This window comes from Apium graveolens, chromosome 7, assembly GCF_009905375.1.
Source record: "Apium graveolens cultivar Ventura chromosome 7, ASM990537v1, whole genome shotgun sequence".
In the NCBI taxonomy this organism is placed as follows: Eukaryota; Viridiplantae; Streptophyta; class Magnoliopsida; order Apiales; family Apiaceae; genus Apium; species Apium graveolens.
Genome location: NC_133653.1, coordinates 198,666,831 through 198,679,626, shown reverse-complemented (window position 1 = coordinate 198,679,626; position 12,796 = coordinate 198,666,831). Strand labels below are relative to the sequence as shown.

Below are 12,796 nucleotides of genomic sequence, written 5' to 3'. Positions count from 1 at the left end.
CATGTTGCAGGGGATGCAGTCAAACTTGTCACAGAATGAATAGGGATCATTAGCCTTAGCTTCATTGTACTTGCAGACTCCTTCAGGTGAATTGCTAACAGTCTTTTTACAAAGGTGATTCAACTTTCTTCAAAATAATTGGAACATCCTCAGTTTCAGTTGATTTTCCTTTGTCACTGACAGACTTCTTTTTGTTGTTCAAACCCTCATAATCAAGACCAATGGCAATGTTTGCACATGGCTTGTTATTTTTCATGATATTGGCCAATCAAATCAGAAGCATTTTTAAAGGATTTCAGCTTCACTTCATTCTTCTCCAGCCTTTCTCTCAATACTGCTTCAATTTCACTTGCACACTTTAATTTGTTCTTTATGTATGCATTTTCTTGCCTAGCAGCATCAAGCTCAACCAGCAAAAATTCAGTCTCTTGTTTTTCACTCTCAAGTTTTTCATTGATCTTTTTCAATCTGCTAAGTTCCTCATTTGCAGCAACCATGCTTATATGAATGTGGAACATTTCTGTGCTCATCTTTTCAACAGTTTCCTTATATTGACTCACATTTAAATCAATTGTGGTAAGAGTTGGTACCTGTGATTTAGATGATGAAGAGTCTCCTTGCTCCAAGGCCATGAGTGCATAGTTTCTAACTTTTTCATCTTCATCATTATCTGAATCATCCCAGCTCTTACCCTCAACAATATAAGCTTTCCCTTGTTGCTTCTTTAGAAAAGCATCATACTTTGCTTCCAATTCAAGATATGCTTTGTCTTTCTTTGCCTTCTTGGGTTTCCTACATTCTGTAGCAAAATGGCCCAACTCATCACAGTTAAAGCATCTTATGTTTGATCTATCAACAGATCCAGTTTTGTAGCCAGTTTTGCTATCAGGAGTCTACTTCCCTTTTCCTTTCCAGCTGCTGTCTTTGTTGAAGGACTGTCCTTTGCTCTTGAAGAATCTTGGTTTCTTCACTCTAATGTTAGGGAATTTTCTGGCCAAGTAAGCCACTGATTTTTCTAGCTCATCAAGCTCATCAAGAGTGTAGAACTCATCTTCTTCATCCAATTCCAGTATGACTTGCTCTTTAGTGTCATTGACTCTTTTCTCACTTATAAAAATTTCTGGAGTTTGGGATATTTGCTCATCATTAGAGGTCTGGCCATCATTCACAATTAGTGCACTTGAGCCGTCCAGTACATATCCTTGACCAACCCTTAATGATTTCTCTTGAATCATCTCAAGTTCATAAGTTTTCAGAACCCCATAGAGCACTTCCAATGTGATTTTACTCAAATTCCTTCCTTCTCTGATTGCAGAGATCTTTTGTTCCAAATGATCAGGGAGAGTAAGCAAGAACTTCAAATTCACTTCTTCGACATCATAAAATTTATCATGAAGCTACAAGTTATTTATCAACTTATTAAACCTTTCAAACACATCAGTAATACCCTCCTTTGGTTTAGCCATAAAACCCTCATACTGAGAAATCAATATCCTTCTTTGATTTGACCTAACCTCCTCAGTTCCTTCACTAAGTATCTCAATCTTTTCCCAGATCTGTTTAGCAGTGTCACAGTTGACAATATTATTATACATTACATTGTCAAGTGACTCTATTAGTATCAGTTGCAAAGCACTGTCTAGGGAAACTTTCTCTCTTTCAGGTTCAGTATACTCAGAGGGATCATTGGGAGCATAATGAGCTGGAATAACCATATCTCCATCTGTGGTTTCCTCAACTTTAACCACAACAGTGAAGGGCCCATTCTTGAGGATACCAATGTAAAGGTGATTGGTCATTCTTATAAACAGCAACATTTTCTTTTTCCATAAAATGTAGTTGGCCTTATCAAAGGGAGGAATCTTGATACTACTGATTTTATGTGTATTCATTTTTCAAGATCTAATCTGTTTACTTTCAGATTTTGCTCTTGTACCACTTGTTAGGTATGAATACAACACAGGGGGGTGAATGTGTTTTGGCTTAAATATTTGATTTTGATCGACTTTGGCTTTAGCAGTTGGTTGTTATCAATGATTTAGTAGAGTATATGTTAAATATAAATAACTGTGCAAATATGTAAAACAAAGATCTTCAAAACTCACTTAATTTTATATTAAAAATAAGCAATGTTTTGCTACAAAATCTCTAAGTTCTTGTTTTAGAACTTAGCTTCTTTCTTGAGAGAGAATTACCAGATTTTCTATCTAGATTGTTCTGCTTAACTAGAGGACCAGTGTTAACTTTATAACTCAGTTAACTGCTGGTTTACACAGTGGATAATAAACATGTTATTAGCTTTTCTAAACTGTCACTTATCATTTCTATTTATAGAAAAGCAAATCTTCCATTTCTGGCTTAGCATATCTTTAGCATCCCGTGATTACTTTAATCTCCTCTGTCAGTTAATCCTTGCCATTGATCTTGCACATCTCTCAAGCTGCTTTTTGTAGACTTGCCAATCCATCTATGTGAATTGTTTGTTGATTTGCAACCTTGGATATTGAACTGTTCTGCAATTCTGTACTTAGAGAAATTTCTTCACTTCGAGATCTCCAATAAAGCTGTAGAGAACTCGACATCTCGATAGGCATATTGGCTTTTCGATATCTCTGAAACTTCATTGTTGACTTGACATATCGACAACTCTGAGTTTTCTAGTGAATTTTGGTTTATCGATAACTCAGAGTTCTCTAATGGAATTTTGTTTATCGATAACTCAGAGTTATCTAATGAATGTATACTTGTCGATATCTCTGAGTCCTCGAATGGGTATCTGACTTATCGATATCTCCAAGAGCATTACCTGAGTTCTCGATAGACAATTCATGAGTTCTCGATAGGTCTTTCTGAGTTCTAGATAGGTCTTTCTGAGTTCTCGAATGACTTCTCTATAACACTAATTCTATGACTTGTAGAGATCTTGACTTAGAATGTTTTACACCAAACAGATTTATTCAACTCCAAGTTTCTTCATAATTCTTCTGAGGCATGATCTTCTTGATCTTCTTCTAGATAGAATTCTTAGTCTTGACACTGTTTAGGGAAAAATGCTCCAGTCTGCTCCATTTACATTTTACAGATATTAAGTGTTACAAGTATGAATTACAGATTAAGGTTACAGTACAACTAATCTCAGGATTTTCAGTATGACTTAGTCTTGTTATGATACAGGCATGTCTTGTACAACAAAGATCTTCAAAACTCACTTAATTTTATATTAAAAATCAAGCAGTATTTTGCTACAAAATCTCTAAGTTCTTGTTTTAGAACTTAGCTTCTTTCTTGAGAGAGAACACACAATTTTCTATCTAGATTGTTACTTTTAACTAGAGGACCAGTGTTAACTTTATAACTCAGTAAACTGCTGGTTTACACAGTGGATACTAAACATGCTGTTAGCTTTTCTAAACTGTCACTTGTCATTTTTATTTATAGAAAAGCAAATCTTCCATTTCTGGCTTAGCATATCTTTAGCATCCCGTGTTTACTTTAATCTCCTCTGTCAGTTAATCTTTGTCATTGATCTTGCACATCTCTCAAGCTACTTTTTTAGACTTGTCAATCCAGCTGTGTGAATTGTTTGTTGATCTGCAACCTTGGATATTAAACTGTTCTGCAATTCTGTACTTAGAGAAATTTCTTCACTTCGAGATCTTCAATTAAGCTGTAGAGAACTCGACATCTCAATAGGCATGTTGGCTTGTCGATATCTCTGAAACTTCATTGTTGACTTGACTTATCGACAACTCTGAGTTCTCTAGTGAATTTTGGTTTATCGATAACTCAGAGTTCTCTAATGGACTTTGGCTTATCGATAACTCAGAGTTCTCTAATGAATGTATACTTGTCGATATCTCTGAGTTCTCGAATGGTTATCTGAGTTATCGATATCTCCAATAGCATTTCCTGAGTTCTCGATAGGCAATTCCTGAGGTTCTCGAATGACTATTCCTGAGTTCTCGATAGGTGTTTCTGAGTTCTCGAACGACTTCTCTATAACACTAATTTTGTGACTTGTAGAGATCTTGACTTAGAATGTTTTTCACCAAACAGAATTATTCAACTCCAAGCTTCTTCATAATCCTTCTGAGACATGACCTTCTTGATCTTCTTCCAGATAGAATTCTTAGGCTTGACATTGTTTAGAGAAAAATGCTCCAGTCTGCTCCATTTATATTTTACAGACATTAAGTGTTACAAGTATGAATTACAGATTAAGATTACAATACAACTAATCTTAGGGTTATCTGTATGACTTAGTCTTGTTATGATACAGGCATATCTTGCACAACACAATATCAGTATACTCAGAGGCATCTTTGGGAGCAAAATGAGCTGGAATAACCATGTCTCCATCTGTGTTTCCTCAACTCTAACCATAGGAGTGAAGGGCCCATTCTTGAGGATCTGAATGTAAAGGTGATTGGCCATTCTTATAAACATCAACATTTTATTTTTCCATAAAGTGTAGTTGGCCTTATTAAAGGGAGGAATCTTGATACTACTGATTTTATGTGTATTCATTTTTCCAAGATCTAATCTGTTTACTTTCAGATTTTGCTCTGATACCACTTGTTAGATATGAATACAAAACAGGGGGGGTAAATGTGTTTTAGCTTAAATGGTTACTTTTTGATCGACTTGGGGTTTAGCAGTTGGTTGTTATCAATAATTTTATAGAATAGATGCTAAACATAAATAACAGTGCAAATATGTAAAACAAAGATCTTCAAAACTCACTTAATTTTATATAAAAAATCAAGCAGTGTTTTGCTACAAAATCTCTAAGTTCTTGGTTTAGAACTTAGCTTCTTTCTTGAGAGAGAATACAATTTCTAATCTGAATTCTTACAACTGACTAAGGACCAGTGTTAACTTTATAACTTAGTTAACTGCTGGTTTACACAGTATGTAATAAGACATGCTATTAGTTTTTCTAAACTGTCACTTGTCATTTCTATTTATAGAAAAACGGATCTTCCATTTCTGGCTTAGCATATCTTTAGCATCCCATGTTCACTTTAATCTTCCTTTGTCAGTTAATCTTTGCCATTAATCTTGCACATCTCTCAAGTTGCTTTTTGTAGACTTGTCAATTCAGCTGTGTGAATTGTTTGTTGATTTGCAACCTTAGATATTGAATTGTTCTGCAATTCTGTACTTAGAGAAATTTCTTCACTTCGAGATCTCCAATTAAGCTGTAGAGAACTCGACATCTCGATAGGCATGTTAGCTTGTCGATATCTCTGAAACTTCATTGTTGACTTGACTTATCGACAACCCTGAGTTCTCTAGTGAATTTTGGTTTATCGATAACTCAGAGTTCTCTAATGGACTTTGGCTTATCGATAACTCAGAGTTCTCTAATGAATGTATACTTGTCGATATCTCTGAGTTCTCGAATGGGTATCTGACTTATCGATATCTCCAATAGCATTTCCTGAGTTCTAGATAGATAATTCCTGAGTTCTCGATAGGTCTTTCTGAGTTCTCGAATGACTTCTCTATAACACTAATTCTGTGACTTGTAGAGATCTTGACTTAGAATGTTTTTCACCAAACAGAATTATTCAACTCCAAACTTCTTCATAATTCTTCTGAGGCATAACCTTCTTGATCTTCTTCCAGATAGAATTCTTAGGCTTGACACTTTTTAGGGAAAAATGCTCCAGTCTGCTCTATTTATATTTTACAGACATTAAGTGTTACAAGTATAAATTACAGATTAAGGTTACAATACAACTAATCTTAGGGTTGTCAATATGACTTAGTCTTGTTATGATACAGGCATGTCTTGCACAACATCATTAAATGCTTTATATGAGAAATTGAATAGTAAAACTAACAATCTAGAGGGTGTGTTTCAGGATGTTAGAATTAATATACTTACTGATACATGGAGTACTAAGAGTTACATTGATAAGAAACTGGTAGATAAAGCTAAGTTTCAAAAGATTAGTTGTGAAGCAATTACCATCAAGTGGGCTGATGGAAGGACTACTGTTAGCAACTACTATGTACCTAAGGTTAAATGGAAAGTACATCAATATGATTTGTATTTGATTTCAGAATAATTGATATTGCTGGTTGGGATATAATTTTTGGAGTGGATTGGTTAGAACAGTATAGTCCTATACTGTTCGATTTTTAAGAAATTGTATCTTAAGTTGAATGCTGATTCAGATACTCAAAATCAAATTCTATTAAATGGTAGAGTAGATGAGGCTACTTTACATTTGGTCAGAGGAAAGGAATTATAGGTTCTTAATAAGAAGTTAGCACAACAAAAATTAAAGGAAGATTTGTGCAGTTCAGCAGAAAATCCTAAGTTGGCTAAGGGAATGTCTAAGTTACTTGAGAAGTACTCCAAAATGTTTGAAGTTCAAGTTGGTTTACCTCCTTCAAGGTCCATTGATCATGAGATTCCTCTACAAGGAGGAACTATACCCTTTAAGTTAAAACCATACAGGTATCCTCATTCTAAAAAAAACTGAGATAGAAAATCGGGTGCAACAAATGTTAGATAGTGGTACTATCAAGACTATCAATAGTCCTTTTGCATCCCCTGTAATTGTAGTGAGAAAAAAAGATGATTCTAGAATATTTTGTATTGATTATAAGCATCTTAATAAGTAGACAATAAAAGATAAATTTCCTAATATTGATGAGCTATTGGATGAATTACATGAAGTAACAGTTTTTACAAAGTTGGATCTCAGATCTGGTTATTATCAGATATTGGTTAAACCAACAGACACCTACAAGACTGCTTCTCAGACACATCGCGGACATTTTGAATTTGTAGTGATGCCATTTGGTTTAATAAATGCACCTACAACTTTTCAAGAATTAATGAATCAAGTCTTTCAACCCTTCTTGAGAAAACCTGTACTAGTATTTTTTTGATGATATATTGGTATATAGTTATGATTTGGAATCTTATATACGATAATTGGAATCTGTGTTGAAGCTATTAGAGGGAAATCAGCTTTATGCTAAGCAATCAAAGTGCATTTTTGCAGTCGAATCTGTAGAATACTTGGATCATATTATTTATGCGTAAGTATGGATCCTTCAAAGATTCACAGTATCATGTCATGGCCTATACCAGATTCTATCAAAGCTTTGAGAGGGTTTTTAGGTCTTTCTGGGTATTATAGAAGGTTTATAAAAGGTTATGGAATGTTAACAAGACCTTTAACTGAGTTACTGAAAAAAGATGTTTTTTATTGGGATGAAGCAACCACAATAACTTTTAAATTTTTAAAGCAGGCACCCTGTGCAGCACCGGTATTGGTAATGCCCAATTTTGATATTCCTTTTATAGTAGAAATTGATGCTTGTGCTACAGGTATGAGAGCTGTTTTGATGCAGCAAGGAAAACCAATTTCTTACTTAAGCAAAGCTTTTAATAAAAGGAATTTTGGTTTTTCAGTTTATGAAAAAGAACTGTTGACATTGGTGTTAGCTGTTACTAAGTGGAGACACTATCTAATGGGTCATCACTTTATTATTAAGACTGATCATTAATCTTTGAAATACCTACTGGAACAACCTCTGCATACTTCTCTACAGTATAAGTGGTTAGCAAAATTAATGGGAATGGATTATGAGATACAATATAAAAAAGGATGTGAAAATATTGTTGCAGCTACTTTGTTTAGGGTTATGGCAACATGGGAAGAAAGACATAAAAGTCAAATTTCAGAAGAAACAGTTTCTGACCTAAATGCAATTTCTGAGTTGCAACCCGTGTGGGTACAACATGTGGAAACAACTATAAAGGTGATGAGGAATGTCATAAATTGATATCTCAAATTATATTGGATGTTGATTCACCTTTGCATTCTGAGTATCACTATGTTCAAGAAATATTGAAGAAGCAAGGGAAAACTTATGTTGAAAGTAATGGGGAGATCAGAAATCAAGTGATTGCAGCATTACACAATTCTTCATTAGGAGGTCATTCAGGACAGACAGCTTGTGTTCAAAGAATGAAATTACTATTTTTTTGGCCAAATATGAAGAAGGATGTGGATCAGTGGATTCAGAAGTGTGAAGTTTGCCAAAGGTATAAAGGTGAGCATGTACTGTCACCAGGATTGTTACAACCACTTGGAAGTTCCAAATGTACCTTGGAAACACATCTCTATGGATTTTGTTGAGAAGCTGCCAGTTTCAGAAGGTGCTGATACAGTATTGGTAGTGATTGATAAGTTGTCAAAATATGGTCATTTTATACCTTTGAGTCATCCGTTTAATACAGAAACAGTAGCTAAAATATTTTTAGATCAAGTCTTCAAGTTGCATGGTTTCCAGATTCTATAGTTTCTGACATAGATAAATTTTTTTACTAGTAAGTTCTTTTCTTACTAGATAAACTCAGAGTTAAGTTGAATTTTACTTCAGCTTACCATCCACAAAGTGATGGACAGACAGAACGTTCGAATCGGTGTTTGGAAACTTTTCTAAGGTGTTTTTCTGGAGATAGGTCGGGAAGCTGGAAGCAGTGGCTTAGTATGGCTGAATATTGGTATAACACTTCATTCCAGACTAGCATAAGAATCACACCTCATGAAGCATTATATGACATTAAATCGATTCCTATCAATTTAGGAAATCTCAGTGATATGACTTTATCAATAGCCCAAGATCTGTTATCACACATGGAGCAAGTGTTGCATCAACTGAAAGATAACTTGCTGAAAGCTCAGCATATAATGAAATTTTATTCAGACCGAAAACTGATTGAGAGGGTGTTTAGTAAGGGTGACTGGGTGTTTTTAAAATTACAACCCTACAAGCAGAAATCTTTGGCAGAACGGGTTTCATTAAAGCTTTCAGTTAAATTTTTTGGACCTTTTCAGGTGGAAGAGAAAGTAGGGGCAGTTGCTTATAAGCTGAGGCTTCCAGCTCATTCTAAACCACATACTGTATTCCACATAACATTGCTGAAAAAATTGTTAGCAATAATAATCTCATTACTGCAGGAGAATTGCCTGAATATGATCAAGAAGATGTCATTAAGTTGGTCCCATAGAAAGTGTTGCAGAGAAGACAAGTCAGGAAAGGTGATGAAGACATTGTTCAATGGCTAATACAATGAAAAGACTGGCTAATACAGTGGAAAGACTGGGACAAGACTGAAGCTTCATGGGAGGACTGTACTTTCATTTCCAATCGGTTTCCACAATTTAAAGCTTGAGGACACGCTTTTGTTGATGGAGAGACATTTGTCACGATACTAATTAGAAATGACAGAGTTTTGGAGGGAAATTCAGTTATAAGTAGACAAACTCTCTTTGAGAGGGGAGTTAATTTTTGGATATTCTGATTCTGTATTTTTTTTATGTTATCCCTCTCTCTCCTTGACATCTATCATTTCTCTCTCAATCTCTTTGTATCTTCTTCTCTGTTCAATCTTGATTGTAAACAATTTGTGTAATTGGAGCAATAAACAGAATTTATACGTTCGATCGTAACACCGGGCTCGGCTAAATTTTAAGACCCAATTCTATCAATCTCAAGCTGGAGTCTCTGGTAATCTTAAGAAGGTGGACCGGACCTGGCTGATAATTGGGGCCCAATTAAATGAGTGGCCGGTCAAATGCCAATGCGTTCCTCCCATATCCAATATTAATAAATCAGAATGGGGCCTGACGTTTAAATTGAATCTTGGGCCAAACCACAATTTGGTGGAATGAATGAAAACAAAATAATTGAGGGCAAGATTAATTATTGGAATATGATTGGGTCATGTGTTTGCACATGAGGTGTAGGGAAATGTACTGAAATTGCAGTAAAAGAAATGGAAATCATAATGAAAACAACAATACGTGAGCAAGTAGCAATGAAAGCTTCGTTGTTGTTTCTTACACGCCATACTCAAACCCTGACATGCTCTGCATGTATGATCATGGTTTCATTTTACACACAATGTAGTAAAGTGTATTAGTACGTACAAGAACATAGTATATAATTAAGTCACAGTGTAGTAGATGTAGCATGCAAGGAATATACAAAAATCAAACCAAAACTTACTAATGGAGTTTAAGTAGGGATTTGTTCAATGAGTTGCAAATTGGGTTGATCCTTATGATTGAGTTTACTCTGAGGATTAGGATGTGTACTCTCTCCTCCGTCCCTCCTTTTGTATTATTAACATTATTCAAATTATATTAACAATATTTGAATGGGACGGAGTGCTTATCTATCCAATATTATTGTTTTGTTGGAGTAATTGAACATTGTAATCTTGGCTGGTCCCGAATTTGTCTCTCTACACAGTTCACTGCATATCTCTCAGCTAGATGATCTTGCAAGGCCCTTAAATAAGCTCAGGGCTAAATATCTCTCACTCCTTGAAATAAACACAATGACAACAACTCACTTCCCCAACAGATTCCCAAATAAATTCTAAAGAGTACAAATTTTGGTAGATGTTTAGTACCATTGTTAAGGAATGGGGTGTGTGGGCTGGCAAATGGTAATCTTTATCTTTTAGCAATGTCCCCTATTCTGTGGGGATGTAAGTGATATGAGAAATCTGAAATGAATGTCATGTATATTCTAAATGGATCCCAAGAGTAAATGTAAAGAAAAGGGGGGGGGGGGTTTGTCCTTAAACAAACACACTTTAAATTCCTCACAAACTTTGCCTAAAGGAATACTGTTGGGCTGTGCTTCTTGTGGTCCAGTTTATAGCACAAGACAAATTTTATAAAGGGCTCCTGGGAATGTTCTCAACGCCTACTAGCTTCTATCCCCCCTTTATTATCATCTACATTATCCCAATTTATGCGATTGCCACACACTATAAACATAGTTTATCAATCATCTATTCTCAACTAGGGCTCCTCGGATCTCAGGGACCGGCCCTCGTGTGAAAGATTAAACCATATCATATGGGAATGAGATAAAAAATGAAGTAGTGGCATATAAACAGCCCTTACATGAAAATAACCAAAGCATAAATAACTTGTAGCAGATGTTTTTGAATGGAAGATTTGCGGAAATAGTAAAAGGAGGATGAAGCAAGCAAGAGTACACAGAAAATAAAAATCATTAAAATTCACGTGTTAAGAATGAATGAGCTAAAAATGATGTAACTGCAGGCTTTATAAATCCTCATCCATGGGGGATGGGCAGACATGAAACATTAATGCTACATTTTTCACATTCAAGCAACCATCTGAATACATAAAAAGTTAGAAGCAATGCAAGAATCTATTTCCTACATTTGTCAAAGATTAAGTTACATCCATTGTTTTATAACTTGGGCAAAAGAAAAAGGAGTAGGAATTTGGCAAAGATTACATGATACCTGGTGCCCCTGGTGGTAGGTCACCATGCATGTGGAATTGTTGTTCCTGCATTTTTCTCACTTAAAACCCCATAATACACATAAATCACACTGTCTGCAGTCTTATTTCTCTGGAACATTAATCATTTAGTTTTCTTCTTTTAAAAATATTTCTTATTTAGTTTTTTTTTTTCACTTTGGCTATTCAAGTCAAACAACAATGTAAAAATTAAGAGGTTGATATTTGCTAGAAAATGATTGTTCACACTTAAGCATGGGACAGAAGAATGTCCAGGACTAATAGGATCTATTAAAGAAAGAGCTAGTGGGATCAAAAAATCAAAAGATGGGGATAGAAGAATTATCGATAAAGTTTGGTTTTATGAGAATTACTTTTATTCTATTTCAGGAATAAGTGTGGTCAAGAGAAAGAACAATATGCTCTTATCAAACCATAAAGTTTGTTTAGACTCTACCATTGTATGATTGTGATTACTAAGATCACTTACATTACCAAAGAAGAAGTGATCAAATATCAATAATAGAATAAAGTTTGGTTGATTGAGATAGATACATGTAAATGTAAGGCCTTTCCTCTTGAGATGAACCCTTATAAGCTTGTAAACAATCTTGTGTCACAAACCCCATATCATAATTCTTATTGTGACCCCTTCTAATTGTCTCTTTGGGACCAAGTTGTTCCTAAGGGATTGCTCAACTTTGTTGGATTCCCTTTTAGAGTATAAGCCTAACTTTTAATCGTAGTTTTAGCTACTCTCCTTGTAACAAGTTCTCAACAGCCCAGCTTAAGAGCTGTTATGTCACGTGGCGTTGGTATTCCTTTCCAAACCCTTTACTAAGTTACACTAAAATTTGTTGAAAAGTGAAAATTTTGGTACTATTATTCCAATAATTTTTATATGAACCAAGAATTTGGTGAAATGTCATTTACTGTGAAATTCGAAAAAACCATTACATAACTTGAAATTCCAAAAGATTCTACTAGACAGAGGAGTGTGGAATAAAGGGCATGCATCCAAAAAAAACCCAACTAGAATGACTTGATCAATAACCCACTAGCTAACCAGATTTTCAAAGTCACCTTACACATGCACAAACTAATTAATTTGCTTGACCTGTATGCACCAAGATGAGAAGATGGTGTAATAATGAACAAGGCTCAGGCTTGGTCTGATGAAAACCATGATGATAAGTTTTTTTACTCCAAATGCAAAGTCTGGCTCTTGAACAATAGTATAAGCCATTATAAAAGAACTTGCCTGTTTTCAGCTAAACTGCCATTTATCACTGTTCACCAATTGACCTTACATCTCACTAGTTATTTATCAACAGTAACTCTACATATTTTTTTCTGTAGATAATTGCATTGTTTGAGGTCAATAAAGAATTATTGAAGATTTATAATTGTATTCCTTGGTAGTTCTCAATTGTCTGACACACAAACACTGGTATCTCCCCCCAAATGGTGCT

At 34.9% G+C, this 12,796-nt stretch overlaps 1 protein-coding gene across 1 annotated transcript; it reads left to right on the top strand.

The window, feature by feature from the left end:
- The first annotated feature begins 7,068 nt into the window (after positions 1-7,068).
- Positions 7,069-9,101, top strand: LOC141674323 (uncharacterized). The gene is made up of 4 exons (XM_074481051.1): positions 7,069-7,354; positions 7,655-7,788; positions 7,884-8,082; positions 8,413-9,101. The coding sequence occupies exons 1-4, from the start codon at positions 7,069-7,071 to the stop codon at positions 9,099-9,101; spliced, it is 1,308 nt and encodes a 435-aa protein (XP_074337152.1).
- Positions 9,102-12,796: the final 3,695 nt, after the last annotated feature.